This window comes from Nipponia nippon, unplaced genomic scaffold (genome assembly GCF_047370975.1).
Source record: "Nipponia nippon isolate SJK-2023a ecotype South Korea unplaced genomic scaffold, ASM4737097v1 scaffold_2, whole genome shotgun sequence".
Classification (NCBI taxonomy): Eukaryota; Metazoa; Chordata; class Aves; order Pelecaniformes; family Threskiornithidae; genus Nipponia; species Nipponia nippon.
This window is the reverse complement of record NW_028262336.1, coordinates 48,978,686-48,997,459: the sequence shown is the minus strand read 5'-3', so window position 1 is coordinate 48,997,459 and position 18,774 is coordinate 48,978,686. Positions and strand designations below refer to the sequence as shown.

The window sequence follows — 18,774 nt, the reverse complement described above, 5'->3', positions numbered from 1 at the left end:
AAGTAATACTGAGTTCAGTGACTGTGCCTGCAAGGAAAGAGGGTTGAAAGAGAAAGGAGGAGAGCTAGTTATGGAGGTTTTATTTCCTGATCTGAGGTATTTCTCTTTGTACAGTTACATGAACAAGAGCAGGGCCAAATTCAGCATATTTAAGGACTTAGCATAAGCCAGCTTCATCCTGTCGTTTCAGATTTCTCAGGTGGTGCCTGGGGTCCTTTAGTCCATGCAAGCAAGGAAGCAAAAACAATGGAGGAAAGCAAGATTATTTGCTCCCATTATTAAAAAAAAAAATATTATGAAGCACTAAGGCAGTGCTGCTGTTCCAAATCTTCACCTTTCACGTTGACTTCAGATCTTACATAAAAGCAATTGATTAGCTAGCTGTTGTAGTTCTTTTTTTAAATGTTTTTGAGCACTGCCATTTTGTTCCTTATTTTGGAGATGTCCTAGATTTGCCTGTTATGAACTTCGGTGGAGTCAGTTCTGTATTTTTCACTAATGGGTTGGTCTTTTATTATTCTGCCCTTATTGTTACCTGTGCTGGATGTTCATGCAGTGGAGATATAAACTACTTTTTCATAAGGACCAAACAGGCATGTGAGGAAAGAGTAATAAAAAACCCCGAGAGGGTAGCTTTTTGCAGGCACAGAAAATGTCTTGCTTCCTAGCTGTAAATACTCTTTTTTTTCAAGTTTGCACAAAGGATGTTTTTCCCCAAATACACGACAGCTCTTTTAAGATGCTCTGGTGCTGTATGCTCCTGTTCTTCTATTAGTTCTAGCTACTGGGGTTGCCTGTTTGTGTCGTCTGTCTCTTATTTGCTCTTTGATCTTTGTTCACTTTCCCTTGTGGCTTATCTTGTGTTATTTTGTTGTAAAAATAATCTATTTGAATTTGCTTTTTGGTATGTGAAGACTGATGATTTTGTCACCCTTCTTTGTTCTGTTACTGGTTTTCCCTTTGTTTGGTGAGTTATCTTGTGGGTATTTGCATAGCTGGGGTTGAATAACAAGCTTATATCATGACAATGGATGTTTTTCATCACTTTTTCATTCAGATGATATTTTTGAACCTAACGGCTGTTATTTCCTGAATATTTTTTGAACTCCATGTGAGGCTAATAGATGGTTTTATTGCATGTGGCATTCCAGCCAGTGTTCTCAGAGTCTCACTTTTTTTCTGTCTCTGCTATGCGTTCCTTGCCACCTAACGTAACTCTCATGAGTCTGTCAAATATTTACCTCCTTCAGCTATGAAACAAGAACCTAGTTCTCCTGCAGTGAGGTCTTATTCATCAGAAGGGAGATAGAAGGGTATTTTGGCATACCACACCTTATCTCTTGTGTGAGCTGCAGGCTGCCTTAGCCGAAGGCAGATGCCTTCACTCCCAAAGTGCTGTACCCACAGGGGTAATCGGCATGCCATGGTGGGATGTGAATTTTGACCTTTCTTTTCCCACAAGTCCTCCCCTCTTGCCTTCCATATCAAAGTGAAGATGTCTTAGGAATTGGTACCAAAGTCATGTGAATCTAGGGATCTTTTCTGCAGGCAGCTTTCGAAGCTTCGAAGCAAAGAGGCTTAGACTTTAGCTTCTTTGCATGTTTAAAGCATTACAATGTAGAGAAAGCTGTTTGGCCTGGCCTATTCTGTTCTTCAAACTACAGATACAGAATCATAGGATGGCAGGGAACAGGACCAGAAAAGCCCTTGAGAGCCAGCTGGCAGAGCCGGCACCAAGCAGTATGCTTGGAGATTTACAGTTGCTGAAAATATTAATCAGTGCTCTTAAACAGTTTCTTCTGTAATGTGCCCAATATATCAGGAGTGAGTTTAAGAGAGATTTGTGAGGGATTGTTCCTCAGGGAGACTGTGAGCTGAATTATATCTCTTTGTGGATGTGCTGACCCACAGTTGAGTATTTCTGATTTATGCCCTGTAATTTTCCTTGACTTGCAAGTACTCCTGAAACAAAGGTCAGTAAAAAAGTCTCTGAACTATTATTTACCATTCTGGACAAGAATAGCAATAGGCTTTTTCTATCCTAAGGCTCTTTGGTTCCCTTTCCTTCTGCAGCAGCACGGGTTACAGCTGCAGAAATACAGCAACACAAGTTTGTGTTTTGTAACTCGTGCCAATCTCCTGCTGAGCGGTCTGCTTTCTGAGTCTGTGCTCTCATCCTTTCTTAGCACTGAGAACTGCCCTTCACCCTATAGCCTCTTTTAGTGGTTACTCCTAATTTTAACTTCTGTCTGGACTAAGGAAACAATTTTTCAACACATAGATGACGAGCCAGGATTACTCCAATACTTATTTTGACAGTGATAAAAACCCATAAATGCATGATGCAGTCTGAAAACAACCTGCCTGAGCTCAGTTATCAGACATTTAAAAAACAGTGGCAGAAGAGCAGAGCTACGGATTAAGATGCATGATGATTTTCTTTATTTAATAGAAAAGCATGCAGAATTTTAATTACGATCAGGAGATTTTACATTTGCTGCAAGTACTCATGTGGGTTGCTAACGTGACAACTGTGGTTTGACAAGGAAGGACCACACAAGGCAAGACTTGAAAACTGGCAGATAGGAATACAGTGACTATTTCATTTTGGGCCCTGCAAGAGAACACACATCTGAAATGAATATGTGACAAGTGGGGAGTATTGGATTTCCACGTGAGGATTTGACAAGTTAGGCAAACAGCAGTCATATATTATCTCTGGTGGCAAAAAGACCACATCATTTATAACCTTTGAAGCAACAGGAAAACTGAACGCAACCTCATCTTATAATGATCTAAGAGAGAACCGTCTCTTTTGTTTTTTTTTTTCTCACTGGTTATATATAGCTGTTACAGAGGGCCCTGCTGAGCGGAAAATGGAGCATATGATCAAGGGCAGTCCAGTGAGTCAATTTACTGACTAATACTGTAGATTATCATGTCAAATATATAGCACCGGCAGTATGAACAATAATGAAGCCTAGTTTATTTCTTTCCTGTAAATTGAAATGAAGATGTGATTGGAATTGTCACACCTTGGATATATGAGCCAGATTCTCTTAATCATCCAAAACAAATTGCCTTATTCTTTATATTGACGTTTATTTTAGGATCCATTCCAAGACTGGCAAGCTGAAACCATCTATTTAAATGTGTCAAACACGTTTAAAATATCCTCTAGACAGCTGTCCCCTCAGGTGATGGTTCAATGGCCTCGCACTTTGAAATACCTGCTCCCCTCAGACCCAAAGAAGGGATAACTCAGCCTTTCATCTTGTGGGGAGAAATCATTCAGCGCAGAGTCATGCGGAGACACTGCAAATGAGCTCCGGGATCATCAGTAGCCCATCCCGCTATGAAGCTGACAGGGCAAGAGATTCATAGAAACCCCATCGAAAGGAGGCTTTCCTTGCCTGGTCTTCTGTCTTCCCGTGCTTCAGAGTGTCAGTGAGCAAGCATGAAGAGGGGGATATTGCCAATATTGTGCTGACTCCATGGGTATTCTTCCAGTACTTTTGTTTTCTTTCCAAATTACAGGGAGAACATATCCATGTGTTTTGTAGGTTTATGACCTTGATCAGTTAAGATGGTATACTCTGTAATGTCAAATTGAACACTGCCTGAAGAGAAGGTACAGTTAGCAATATGGTAAAATTTCCACTCCATACAGAGTTCATTCTAATTTAGCTGTGCAATACCAGGGCTCTTGTGTTTTACTGGTGTCCAAGCTCCAGGTGAAAGTCTGATCCCCTTTTGGTCTGTCAAAATTCTAGCATGAGCAAAAACTTAGGGAAATAACATTTGAATTGCAAGTCATTGCCATTCCTTCAGGGATAAAAAGAGTACATAATCAATGTTACTGATTTCTAAACTCCTTTCTCTAAGAAGAGAGCTGAGAGTAATTGGAGAGACATTTACTAACTGTTTGCTAAAGATAAGTCACAAAGCCCAAATATTGCTTATCTGTTAAGTATAATTTCCTGAAGGTGGTGTGTAAACTAATATAGAAATTAGCACAATGTTATAAATTTAGCACATATAAGGAAAAGCAGATGGTACTGCTGTGATTGGACATGTCATTGGAGTATTCCAGAGCATGCCAAATCTTTAATCTATTACTATTTGCATATACTACCACATTACTCAGTTTTCAGTAGCCTAGAACAACATGTACTATGCACAAACAACAACTCTTTTTGCTGAACTTTAAACTTAGAATAAAAACGAAATCCCCTTTGCCAGTTTTGCAGCACTCATTGTTTTCATTTCCCAAAGCCTCCAAATGGTTCGTGTTGCACGTTCTGGGCAGTTACAACAAAGGCACAGACTGCTTCAAGGGACAACACAGTCAGCAGTCTTCAGCTTTCTGTGCCAGGAATGGGGCATGCTGTATGTCATGAACAGTAGTGCAAATGAGAAGCGATACATTTCAAAATGCTTTGTGGTACTGGAAACTCTTTGAGTAATTAGGAGCTCTGTGGATATCCAAACGTGGATAATTTTTAAAAAATTGACTATTTCCTGGTTATTCTTAAAAGGTAGAATAACACGTCTCAGTTCAGAGGTGTACTTGGCAAGGTGGACCTCTACTGTTATGATTTGTCTTTTCTTTGGAGGAAGAGAATTTAGCTGCAAAGAGCAGAAAGGGGCAAGAGCAGGTAGGGGTTGAGGAAGGAACTGAATTTCATAAGCAGAAGGTGGAGGTCATATATTTGGAAATCAGTGAGGATGAAAGCATCAAAAAGGAGGTAGCCAAGAGCAGAACAGGGAATTAGTGAGGCAAAATGTGTGGTAGAAAAAGTAGAAAAGCAGTCAAGAAGAGAAAAGACAGGTGCAGAAGGAAGGAGACAGGGAAACAAAAGGACCAAGAGTGGCTATTGAATATAATTTCCTTAATCAATTTACTTGTGTTTCACGTTAGTGGTTTTAGGACCCTGTTCATGTTTCCAGCTCAGAGGACAAACAAATCAGGTTAATGCTCACTCATTATAAATGCACAGTGTGTGTGATATCCTATTGTGCAGTATTTAGGCTGCCCCTAAACCCATCATCTTGTCTGGTTCTGGTAGAGTGCTTCTGCCTGGTACTCATGAAGCTATTGGATGTCCAGTGAAGTAGAAACCCGTGCTGCTGGGTCTCCCTTTGTCTTGAGGGACTCCTGCACTGCTTCATTCATGGCTTATTGGCATATTTTCTGAACACGATCCTTCCCCATGTGTTATCCTCACACAGAAGTAGGACCTCAAGGTCAGGTGATCATGGGCCCTCAAAGTGAGTCCTGACGTCTTCCGTGTACCCAAGGACAGGCTTTTCCAGAGCTCCAGCACTGCAAACACTGATTTAGAATTACTCTAGGACACATAAAAGATGAAACATACAACATGTACCTTTCAGGAAGGCTGCTGGCATAGCAACCCTTTATTTTGGTGTTATTCTTGCTCTCTCTCCTATAGATAAGTTAATCTTCTCCCATTTTCCTTGCTATTCTTGAGCAAAACTTGAGTTCAGATGAGCGTCTGAGATCCTCTCCCAAGAATACCTCTTCCACTGCTATAGCCATGCTTCCGCGTTTTATCTGCCTGTACCTCTCAGTACTGACTTTTCTTATATGCTATTAAATCTATTGTTTCAGGTTAACCTTTAATCAGTTTTGCCAAGTAATAAAAGTCCATCACCAGGTGATCTGTTGCTTAGCTACTGGCCTGGGCAAATGGTCTCCTGGAGAGTTGCCAGCACCCCACCACGGAGCCTGCTCATGGGCAGAGAGGGTTGGGAAGGTTTGATGACCCTTGCCCATGTATTCCGTGTCCCTGCTCCTCAGAACTGTGTTCCCATCTGAAGGGGAAAAGCTAGCAGAAAAGTTAGCATTTTGAGAAGTTATTCAAAATGGAGTTTGCAGTTTGATAAATGCTCTGGAGGGAGCTCCTAACCTTAAGCTAGAATACAAAACTTCTCACCAGGTGGACTTCCCACTAACAAATGTTTTTAGGGAATACAAAAGGCATTAGATGACTAAATTAAGTAGATGCCCACATGTATATGCATGTACACATCTCTACATGTGTGGGTGCATACAGACTGTGTGAGTGTGTATATTTATGTGTATGTGTAATACAGTAAAAGAAAAACTATCAAAGCCATTTTAAATGATATCTTGTTTAATTTCTGTTGTATGCATACTTCCAATGACCTTGTAGGATTTGTGGATATATTACTTATCAGATGAGAAAAAAACCCTCAACAATTCTCTGTAAAGATTGCACTACCAAGTTGCTATAGCATTGAGTGTCATTGATTTTTACCTCATTATGAATATTTATTTTGCTGTGAATAAATAATATCAGAGTTTTATAGAGCAACCCTCATAGAAGCAAATGAAAATGCAAATACAGAAGTCTATTTGTGTAGTAAATTTCTAACACATTCAAACAGTCAAGATGTTTCTAAGATGCAACAATTTAATTTTAGAAAGAAGTTTGAAGTGCAGATAGCTGGCAAATACTTTGTTTAACCCAATCACGCTTCAGAGCTATGTAAAAACAGCCAGAGAATTCCAGACTGAGATCTTGGCTAACAACAAGAACTAAATGATATGCAAAGCCAGAAAGGATAATTTGTGTAATAGAAGATAAGAAAAGAAAATCGACCCCAAAACATTATTTATTGGAAGTCTGGTATTAAGAACTGATAATTGGAAAAGGCAGGCTTTTATTTATCAGTTGACTTGTCTCCTCAGGAAAAAAAAAAAAAAAAAACAACGCACAAAAGTTATAAAATTTGCATGTGAACATTTTAAGATTATTCAGATATTCTTGACTATTTTTAGCTGCAGAATTTTAATTATTAATATAATTTGCAATATTTAATTTGTTTTGTGCAGTATTTGCATAAATTAAATGCATGAAGTCTGTCTGAGGAAGGTCTGGCAATCTCTCTCTGCATTTGTTCTGGGTGTTTGTTGTAGCAAATGGCTTGAAGGAGAGAATCCACCAACAGAAAGGAAAAAAGCCTCTTTCTTCCCCTTCCCCTTCCCCTTTCCCTTCCTCCTCCCCTTCCCCTTCTCCCTCCCCTTCCTCTTCCCCTTGCTCTTCTCCTTCCCCTTCCCTTTCTCCTTCCCTTTCCATGCACCGAGCAGGAGACAGCCAGTGCCTAGCAAGGGGCACAGATGCCACAGGTCCTAGCACTTTGTCCCCAGCCCTGGCCCAGGTGGGGAGGACGGTGTCCACTGTCCCTGGCCTGCTGTGGACTGCGCTGTAGATCAGTTCCAAAAACTGCTGGAGCTGAAGGAATCAAAACATGAGCCTGAAAAAATCCCCAGCAATACATTGTTCTAGAGGGTAATCTGCATGAATCAAATCACGAGTGCCGTTTATGGGCCCTGTACGCACATATACACTTTTTTCTTTTTTTTTTTTTTTAATTTTGGCTGTTTAACAAATGAGGTACTCTGAGATGCCACGGTCAGGGCACAGGGGTGCTCTAATAAAGTGATCTAAGATGATTACAGCTGAGGCAGAGGCCAGTGAGAAATTTGCCAAAGGTGCAATAAAAACGACCTTCCCCAAAATATTTAAATCTGCTTGGAGAAAAGCATCAGAGAACCTGATAGAAAAAATCCTGGGAGGGTGGGAGCTCAGATGTCCCCATCTGCGACTCGGGGCTGTAAGCTTGGCTGCCCCAAGTGCCCCAAGTGCTGCGGTGGCAGGTTCCCCAAGCCTGTCACACAGCCGGGACATCACGCGCCCTTGTCCCAGGACGGGACTTGTTAGGCGGTATTGGCCCTGCACCAGGTTTCAGGTCAGGAGAGCACTGAAGTCTGAGGTTGGGGCTTGAATGCTGCCAACAGGAGGCAGGTGAAAGAGTATGCTTGTGCCCCATATCATCTCTCCTGGGGCAGATGTTTTCCAGAGAGCGAGAGAAAGCGGGAAAGGTGAATTTTAGGTACATTTCCCTCGGTGTTTTAGGCCTTTGAAGTTCTAAAATTTCAGCAAATATAGTCTTGCTCTACATTATTTCACTTTGATGTGACCATTGACCACTATTCCACACTGTAGCTGAAATAGTCACGTATTTAAACACTAGCTTTGCAGTGTGCTCAGCCTTGCATGCAGACATGAGTAGAAATTAGTTGTCCTGTATCCGACAGATTTCGGGTCAGAGCAGATTATGTTTCAAATCTAGGTCATTAACTTACATTTGTCTGATGTAAAACAGACTAATGTGCTGTTCCCAGTGATAAACTGGCCAACCTCTGCTTTCATCAGAGAGAGACTGGCAGAGGAGTTATCCTAGAGCAGTGAAGTCTCCAGACTTCACTGTCCTGAGAGGATTTAATATCCAGGCAGATCATGTCTATAGAACATCCACAGATCACTGGGTTTGGATATTTTAAGGCATTATTTTCGTTTAATACAAAGGGAAACCAAGACACTGTGTCAGGAATAGATCTGCTGTTATTTAGGAGCTATAACTCTATCGTAACATTTATGATGCTGTGCAAAACAGCAGTGCATATGGTTCTCCCTCCCTGCCTCATATCCCTTATATTATATATAAAACATAAAGTTGAATAAGAAATTTACATTAACTGCATTTGCAAAATTGAGAGAAGGAAGCCATGCTTTATTAAAGAAAAAGGAAAATCTTTTTTTTTTGGTGGCAAACCAATCACCCTTACTGACAGTATAATCTTCATTATTGAAGTAATCCTTGAAAAATTTAGATTCCACTTAAAGATATTTCAAGCCAGGAAAATATTTTTGCTCCACCACATGTTTAAACTATGTTACTCTTTCAGTTGGATAATGTTCAGTTCCTACTGGAAGAGGGCAAAGCCACATTAACTACCATTTCATTATTATATTAACAACAGTTCACTTGCTGTTCTTACAGAATGAGTAAGTAAATCACTCATGCTTCAAAGATTCTTCTGCTGTTTATTGGAGATAGGAGGTATTATTAAACACAGCTTTCTAAAACAAATCTAAATTTGTCCATTGGAAACCCTAACTGAAGACAACAATGGCCAATTTCTCTTCCATTAATTAAAATGTTGGTGCTATTTATAATACAAGGTCTGTTTTACTTAGATTTTATAAGGCATGAGTGTCCAAATGAGAGAAAAAACAAACCTCAGTGAGCAGGAAAATGGGTGTTAAGAGAGGTAGAAAAAGGGTGACCGCCACTATTGCACACAGAATGGTGGGTCCAGATGGAGCAGCATCACGGAGTAGGATCAGTGAGAGACTGCTTATGTTTTTGATGAAATACCTTGGTGAATATTTAGAAAAAACAATACTTAGGCCAAATTCTAGGACATGTTTGATCTATACTTTGGGCAGGATTGAGGTGAGAAACTGACAATTTTACATCACCTTCTGCTCCTCTGAAGCCTGGATTAAGGAGGAGTGGTAACGGCATCTGGCATAGGTGAGCTGAGATCTAGGGCTCTTCAGGGTGGAACAAATCAGAGAAGTCTGTTAGTGACTCTTTATTACCAAATGCGACCAGAGCTTGCTCCAGCTTCACTTTTTCCTTCTGTTTAAGGAACTGGGACACATAGGTTTGCTATGTAAGAGCCATCTCTTTCTGCATCAGTATTTAGCCTCAAGGCAGAACTATGTGAAGAGGAGAAAATGACACTCAAAGTACTAAAAACTAGTGGAAATGCAGGACATTTCAACATTAGCTCCAGCTCCCAGCATATTATCAAGAGGTGGAATACCTGAATTCCCATAGGATATGCCATATTCGGTGAGAAGGAATGGCCTCTGTTCCAGGATCCTTTCTCCAGCAGTGGTCTGGCATGGATATTGAGACAAATTGTATTTAAAAGCTCCAAGACAAACCTAGAAGGACTTTTCTGTCTTCTGAAAATAATCAACTAAGGGTCTACTTCTTCATGGACTAGGTTGCACTTTCCATAGCTGCACATGGACCTATGAAATTGTGCCATTGTGCTATTTTCATCCTCTGAAATGTTCTCACACAATGATTTGCACAGGTAAATGAAAGATAACTTCCTTTAAAAAAGTAAGGTCTTCTTTTCTGCCTCATAGTGTCATTGTGTTTTATCCTATTTCCTGCCTTGAAAAAAAAAAATATACAAAAATACCTATAACCTACTCCCTTCCCTTCCATTTATTAACGTTCACCATGATTTTATGACCTTTGTGATATCCACCCCCAAACATAGCTTTTCTAAGCTGAAGAGATCTCATCTGCATTGTTTCTCCTTGTGCAGAAAAAGTCTTTTATCATCCTTGCTGCTTCCCTTTGTACTTTGCCTAATTCTGCTTTACTGAGTTTGGCTGACCAGAAATGCTCCTCGTGTTTAAAAACTGATCACACTGTGAGTGGATAAAGTGGCAGAATGATGATTTCTGTTTCGTTTGTCCATTGCCTGATGACTGCTTAGCAGAGGACTAATGTTGTCAGAATCATCTACGTGGGAATTCCCCAAACAGGGGAAAGAACCAATTCCCCAAAATTGGGAAAGAACGCATTTTGAGCCCATTACTGTCTATGTGTAATTAAGGTTATCTTTTGCAATGTGCTTTACCTTCTACTTCTGTACAATAATCCTGTATTTCACTTTCTGCCATTTTGTTACTCAGTCACTCAACATTTAGAAAACCTTCTGGAAAGCCTGGCTTAGATTTATGCGCTTTGAATAGCCTGTTTCACCTGCATACCTTCCCTTGGGAACCTTTGTCCCAGCAAATTTATAAATTTCTTCCTTGTTACTGGTTTTCGCACAGATTCTTGAGGATCCCCTCCAGCAAATTCCTCAGTTGTGAAATCGATCTTTTACTCCTAAACTCCATTACTGCCTTTTAAACAGTTAATCTGTGAAAGGACCTTCCCTCTCATCTCCTGACAATTTAACTTTGTAAGAGCCTTCTGTGGGGAACCAAAGAGGATTTGAAAGTCCAAGCATGCTTCTCAGCCTAACTACCTTCATCCACATACTCAATGACTCCTGAGAACTGGAACCATGTGAGCATGACTGTCTTTGCAAAACCACACCGTGAATTATGTAAAGTACTGAGAGATGGGGAATGTCTCAAAATCGTAAAGATGATTTAGGAATGAAGTCTCCAAAGCTATTTTGGTGTCTAATTCCTATTGATTCCATTTTGCATTCAAGTATTTATTGTGGTTTTCTAACTTTGTGCTTATGAATGCCAAAAGGAAAATTTCCCTGATGTTCTCTACCCTATACCTAAAATTAATCTCCTATGTCCCTGAAATTTAATTAAACCAGATAGTCTTTTAAATTGTTTGCCCACCATATGTTGGAAAAAGAGTAGCAAAATTAAATGAATAAATCACATCAGAGAGTAAATTAAATACACTATTTTAAGCCAGCTTTTCTCTCATTTTCCTCATTGTTAAAACGGAGTCAATGGTGACAATAAGCATTTAAAAGTGGTTCAGGACAAAGCACTTCAGAATGCATTGGACAGAAAGCTGTGCATGCAAGGAAGTGAATGGACGAGATTTTCTAAAGTGTTTTTCCCATTCCTGATTGCTTTGGTGTGAAGTTGGTAGTATGAATTACATTCTAGACCTGATGGAGTAGAAATAAAAGCTTTACAAAGGTGGAAGATGAAGAAAGAAAACCATGTCAGAAACATAACCCCCTTGATTTACATGTTACCTACTGTAAAGCTAAGTCAAGAGGATTTAATTTCATTACTTTGTAAAGCACAGAAAAGGATTAAATTCATGAAGGGAAATTAAAAATTGAGAAAAAAATGTGTTTCTTGTTTGATGAAAATGGTTTATAGCCAACACCTAAGCATGTTCAGTATGACATCATAAGATAATACACATAAACCTATGCTGTTGCAAAAGCGTCTGTAGAAAACATTTGCCCAAATCTCAGGAAATGTAATTAGTTTTCAAAGGATAATTCTTCTAAAATACTCAGGAGTGTGAACATCTGAGAGGAAAACAGCAAAAGAACACTTTCATCTTGCTATTTATTTCTTTTCTGTTTCTCATCCTAGCTTGTGACCCTTTTCCCCATGTCTTCATCAAGGATGGATTGAGTTATGACTACGTATTAGGGAAGACTAACTTCACATCCCTTTAGAAGGATAAAGTCAATGACTTCAATGGCAGTGGATTCTGCCACTCCACTTGATGTCCAGTGGCTGCCAGCTGCTCTTTGATTTTGGTTTTAAAATCTGTAAAAACATAAATAGCCTTGGATTTAAGCAAGAGAGATCATGTCTGGTTTAAAATGAATGCAAGTTTTGTGTGTAATCTGATTAAAATAATGATAGAAATGTTTGCAAAGCTGTTTGCACTATTTTACTAGTGACTAAGCTGGTGAACAGCACAGATTGAAGACTGCCTTTGGATGAGTCTCCATGGTAGGATATGTCAGATGGTGTGAACTGAATATGACCTTGAGAATGAAGAGTGACTCTACAACCACATCAGAGGGTAGCCTAGGTAGGCTGCCCAGTAGTTCAGAGTCTCTAGGTTAAAGGAAGACATATCTACTACGTTAAGGGAAAGCACGTGAGGTCAGTTCTTCATCTCACATATTGAAACATGAAAAAAAAAAAAAGGTTCTCTTTGTCAAAGGATCTCAATTTGGTTTTCTTTCTCCGTGACTATTCCCTAAAATCCTTTATATGTAACAGAATGTTGGAAGATCATCTGAAATGTCAAGTTGTAGCTTTGCCATAAAATTATGGTGTTTTAGAGACAGTTTTTTTAACTACATCCATACTGCTAAAGTAAATCACATCAGGGATTTTATTATTCCTGAGGCCAGCTATCACCACATGGCGCATGACCACAGTGCGTAGTGTTAGTCCCCAGTGGAGCAGGTTCATCTCGGAGAAAGCTGGTTGGCGTGGTCCACGCCAGATTGAGCTAACCCACAAGAAGCGTGGACAATGAAGTTCCAGCACTTGGGTTGACCCCTAGCTCCCTTCAACAGCAGGGAGGAAGCCTTTCTGTCCCTGCTGTGTCATTTTGGGTTGAACTGGTTTAAGGGCTCAGGGCGCCAATAGGACACATGCCTGACTGCAGTCTCACGCGAAAAGTATCCTCCTAGCACAGACATGTGGGTCTCGATCTCTGCAGGGTGTCATTGTTAATTATCAACACTGTTGGCCAATTTCATCAGAGAAGGCAGAGACCTCACCACCCTGAGGTCTTTCAGGTAGTATCTGTCAGGTGGGAGAGCTCTGATGGGGTCAGGCCTTGCCTGTGAGACTGCAGATGCTGACAGCGCTCAAGAGGGCAGGCAGGTGCCAGACTGCAAAGCCCCTGTGGCTCCCAGGGGATTTTACTGCTGAAAATGACATGGTGGTTATGGAGCTGTGGTGCCTCCAGGGCTAACGGTGGGGCTGTAAGGAATGTGGCTTTGCTTGCTTCCAGTGGCACTTAGATGACTGGAACAGCTACAGCTTTGGTGTCTCTAGTGCTAAGTTTTGTAAGAGTGTAATATCAAACATAGAAACAAATGGCAGGGTAGAAACACAGTGCCATTCTCTTAATTAATTATTTAGTCTTTGAAAAAAGGTTTTCTGATAAATTTTTTAAAAAAGCTACATAAACACATACTTTTTTGCAAACAGCAAACAGCTCCATGTTGGGAGAACAGGTAACAAACCAATCCCGAGATATATTGGGGAGAAGGAGATTCAAATCTGCTCAAGCAGAGAAGGAAATTGAGCACCTGTTCCTCATAGCCCAGGAGAATGCTGTACCTCTTGTATCCAGGGTAAATCAGCATCTGCTGAAGTCCTAAATAAAAAACTAGCATGGGGATTGGGCACACTTCCCTCTGGGCTTTGTGAGAAAGAATTGGCACAGCCAGCTGTCTGTGGGGGAAAAAGCAGGGGTCTGAATTCCATTGGGAAAAGAGTGGCTCCAAATAGCTAAAGGTTGGGTGAAAGAATGCAATTTAAACATCCCTGTCCCTAATCTCAGATGGCTTCCCACTCGAGTTACAACAGTGTAAGCTCAAAAGCAGGGCTGTGACATTGAAGATGAATTGCTCAGCCCCACGCGACAAAGCTGTGACCCAGCAGGACACAGTGGAAGTCAGGACTCTCCAAGTCCTGTGTTGAGCTCAGTACATTTTCTTTCCTCCCATAGATCCCTCACGGGTAGCAGAAATTAAATTTTTAAAAAATGAATGAAGTACATATGGCAACACAGCTGCTGAAAATCTGTTACCCTTTTTAATCACCTCTCGTGTCCTGGGCATGCATTTTATCCTTCAAACTCAGTAAAAGGGAAAGTGCTGTGAGGAAGGCAGCTCCCTGTATTATTGGGAGACGTTGTGGTGTTATTAAGTTATGCAAGAGAAGCCTTGCCTATAAGACTATCCAGCACTTAGGTCTCAGTGGGTTTGTCTTTAAAATACTTTACAAATTTATAATCACTAGGACAAGCAGAATTTCAAAGATTTCACAGAAGGACTGAAAACTAAATAAATAAAATTGAAAAAGGAGAGGACCATGCTTCTTTTTCTTAATGATGGTGAGCTTTTGAAATGAAAGGGATATAAACCCTGGATAAGTGCTCAAACAGCCTTGCAATACCACAATTTTCCACCTGCTTACAGGTACAGTCAGTCCTCAGGCTGAAATTACAGGGGCTCCAAAACACTGTTTACTGCCTATCCTCCTTCCACAAGCACTCAATGTCATAAGCGGTCAGAGTGACTATTTCTTATTTGGTAGCCTTGGATCACACTACTGGTTATTCACGTTTGCGTGTCAGCTCCAAGGTAAGGAGAGCAAGTCTGGTGATATATTCCATTCCAGTGCTGGAGCTGGGGAGAGAGAAAAATGCAATTATTGAAAGAGATGCTTCTGTGAAGGAGCAGTGATTTACATCCTGAATAGGTGTAAATTATCCTCCCTCTCCACCCCCAAGTTCAGCAAATGTACTCCTTATTCAATATCTTGCTGCAGTGATGTTTTTTCTTGCAGTCTCTGATTCTCCATTAAGGTCAGAAGGCTGTGGTTTAGTGAAAGATATGAGGGACTATTCCTTGCCAGGGAGTGGGCTCCTTGTGAGCCCAAGAAGTGGTCATTTTAAGTCAACAATAAAGTATTTGTCACTCGAAGAGAAGTTCTTTAACTAGGGCAAGCTGCTGGACCTACAATTCATCCCTGCTGGAATGAAAAATAATAGAGCTTCTTGTTTGTTGGTTTTGAATTCTTCATGGAGGGCTGCCAGTAACTGTTAACTTTTGTATTATTGTGCTATCAGGCAGAAGAAATGGCAGTGAGAATTTACCAGCACAGTCACAAACCTTTCATCACACAGTTATCATGGTGATAAAGTTCAGTGGTAGTTACTCGCCTCTCCAAAAACAATTATTACTTACTCAGACAAAAGAGAGAATGAATTTCTGCAAGACGGTGCTATATTAGCTCGTGATATTGCACCTAACTCCCGGTTACCACTAAATCCAAGTGCCCAGTACACTTTGAAGTATTGATTCTCAGAGTATTCCTGTGAGCACGAAGGGACCGTGAACTATCCTTGTTTTGTAGATCAGAGATGGAGGTGCAAGGCTGTGGTTAGATTGAGCCATGGATACTCGTTGCCCTGAGCTCAGGCCCCTGGATCTCTGGATCATTCAATTCAACCTGACTCACTACTACCAACATGACCATGTTTCCTCCCCACAGCAAGCCCAAGGAGAGCAATGAGAAACCTGTGCAGTCAGATCTCCTCCCTATGGGGTTGGGATACAGCCTCCTGCTCAAGGCAACTGGTTTAGTCATAGCTAGAGAAATTTAAGCTCTGATTCACAAACACTGGCAGTCGCCTGATTTCCATATATTTTTATGTGAGTTTTAATTGCTTGCTTGTCTTTAAAACCTAGACTTCGTATTGTAGCTTAACCAGCTAATTTGCTTAAGTGCTTTGGAGGGGTGCACCTCAACTACTCAATATATGGCATTCTCGATAGACAGGTGATTGTGTCTCTTATTTGTCTTCCTTTCCCCCAGGAAGATGAAGTTGCTCGTGAGAGTCGATTCAATTTCAGTGGCTATGGCATGGGTCACTGTCTCCAAGTCAAAGACGGCACAGCGGTCAAGGCTACTCCACCCAACCCACCTCCAGCACCACCAAAAGATTCAGATTCCATCAAAAAGAAGTTTGTTGACCGTGCAAAAAGGATTGATACAATATCCCGCGCTGCATTCCCACTCGCCTTCCTCATTTTCAACATCTTTTACTGGATTACATACAAAATTATACGGCATGAGGACATTCACAAGAAATAGGCAACTCGAGTTTGCCAGGACTTCTTAGCCAAAGTGATCCACATGTAAATAAACAGTGAAATGTCTTTCTGTCATTTGGACTAAGGGTTTCTTCCCCCCCTCAAGGACACTGAAGAAAAAAATTAACAGAGGAAAAGAAGTATAGAAGGAAAAGTGATTGCATGAAAAAATATGCTGTGAGACCAATCAATAAATGTTCCCCCTGTGTACTCTCAGTGTTGGTCTTCCAGATTCAGCATTGATCAGACACCTGTAAATGGGGCCAAATTTTATCCAACTTTATCACCAAGATACTATCTTTCAAAACAAAAGAGAATCAGAAAACAAACAATTCTCCTAAAACATCTACCAAGAGACTGTGGTGGCTACAGTACAGTGAGTTATAAGAGGACCAAACTTTTTCAGGATAATGTTGCCTTTCTATTTGAAACAAGTCTACTGAGCTACATTCCATGATCATGTCTGTAGTTAGTGGTTTCACCAAGGAGTCCTTTTGTGGGTTGTAAATTATTTATACTGATGGGGAGAGGAAAAAAAAAAAAAAAAGAAAAAAAAAGATTTATACTTTACTATCCTTGTGGGTGTGCATTTTAATATTATCTTGCTTTACTAGAATTGTAATTTTTGGGGTTGAACTTGTGTGTTGTGTGATTTATTTGATAGTTGACACTCCAAAACCAGTGAAACTGCCCGATTTGTTTTTGTTGGAAGACAGTGCACTTACTTCATTTTATTTCTGCTGATTTTACATGCAACTTGAGGTGCCAAACTGTATTTTACCTATTGTGCTACCCTGTACCACACTACTTAGTAAGAACTTGTTTCCTCAAAGGTGTAGCTCAGTTTAGCATTGAGTTTCTATTACTGCTCTCATTGTAGCTGCAATCAATAGCTCTATAGGTAAACACAACTTGTTTACAGACCTCTAATTTATATCTTTACTCAAAGTGGCTATCATTTTAAATATCATTAATTAACCTAAGAATTTTAAAACTGTACTGTGATTTTCAGAACCTGTTACCTTTTGGTGCCAGATCTGCGTTATTCAAATCCTTGCTACATGTTTTAAAGTAGAAAATTAAAAAAAAAAAAAAAGATGGTATTTTTGCTTACACAGAAGATGACAACCTGTAACATAAGATGAATCAAACATTAAAATTTTACACTTGCTGTAAAAGGGTTTATTAAAAAAAGGTATTTGTTCAATTTCAATAAAGCTAAATGTGGTACTAACATTCCTTCACTCTTTTCTTCATTTGCAGCGGCAGGGCTGTTCACCCTGCTCTGTCAGCAGAAAGAGGGTGAAAAGCAACCTTCTGCTGACCTGGCTTAGCTCACCAAATTTGGCAAATTCTGCAGCAGAGGGGCTGTTGCAGCCCCTGGGAGTATGTCAAGGACTGTGTCAGAAATGTGGCTAGGATATGACAGGAGCATTTGCAGAACATTTGCGTTTGCGGAGCCAGGCCTGGGGGAGGAGGTACGCCGCTCCCTGCTCACAGCAATCTGTGCCTGGCGAGAAGCACACCTCAGCTTCACACGTGCTGTGCCCGGCTCGGGGGTATCCTAAACTTTCTCTTGATCTTACAGCTTTGTCACATTGGTGAGCTGAAAGATACTGAGATGGCCTACATCAGGTGCATCATGTAGACATTGTAACAGGTGATAGTTTAAAAACAAATTAAACTGCCCTTCCCTTGAGAGGCCAAAATACACACCCTGTAGCTTCACAGCATAGACATTTTTCCCCCTCCCCTAGTGAGATGTGGTACAGAGACATACTGTACCTGCAACATTTCTCACTCTGCTTTGACTCCTGGAGCAGCTTCTGCTGAGAGGTTGTGGATACATGTACCATAGCCTGACCGAGCCTGTATTTTTCTGTGTGTGTGTGTCTGTGCCCATGCCTGCGTCCCTACCTGCACAGCTGCCTGTAACTACCAGGCTCTGTTCCTCTCCCAGGACTGGGAAAGGCATCAAGAGATCTTGACCAGGCTGATTCCCAAACAGTTATGTAAATTAATGGTAAAAAGCCAGTTGTGCATTTTATCTCCTCATACCCTCCTCAGCTCTGTAGACTTTCCTGTCACTTATACCTGCGCCAAAAGTGGCAACAGTCATCTTCTTCTCCTTGAGACCATGGATCCAGATGTGACTGACAGCCCCGGAAGGGGGAACCAGAAGTTAAAGTGAGAACTCAAGGCAACTGTCCAAACTATTTTACTTTGCAAAATAAGCTTTTGACTCAAATTTAGCTATCATAATATTTGTAATTTTTATAGTGTAGGATTTGATTTCATTCCTTTTTACAGTATTTAATTTATGGATAATGTAGTTGAGGATAACCTCAGTGCAATCCTAGTCCCATGAGCTCCATCAGGGTGAGGATACCCAGCTGTAAACTGTGTTTGCATGGGTAGTTAGGAGCCTTCATTGGTACATAAACATTCAGAGCTCACTTTTACCAGCCCCTTGTTCCAGAAACTCTGTTTTAAAT

General features: G+C 40.6%; 1 protein-coding gene across 3 annotated transcripts in view; it reads left to right on the top strand.

Annotated features, from left to right (window-relative positions):
• Window positions 1–17,405, top strand: part of GLRA2 (glycine receptor alpha 2) — a 128,648-nt gene extending 111,243 nt beyond the window's left edge. For all 3 annotated transcript variants that reach the window (XM_009476274.2, XM_009476273.2, XM_087757036.1), the window contains one exon: window positions 16,002–17,405. In XM_009476274.2, coding sequence (XP_009474549.1) covers window positions 16,002–16,280 — 279 coding nt within the window. In that variant the 3' untranslated portion in view covers window positions 16,281–17,405. The remainder of the gene's footprint in view (window positions 1–16,001) is intronic.
• Window positions 17,406–18,774: the final 1,369 nt, after the last annotated feature.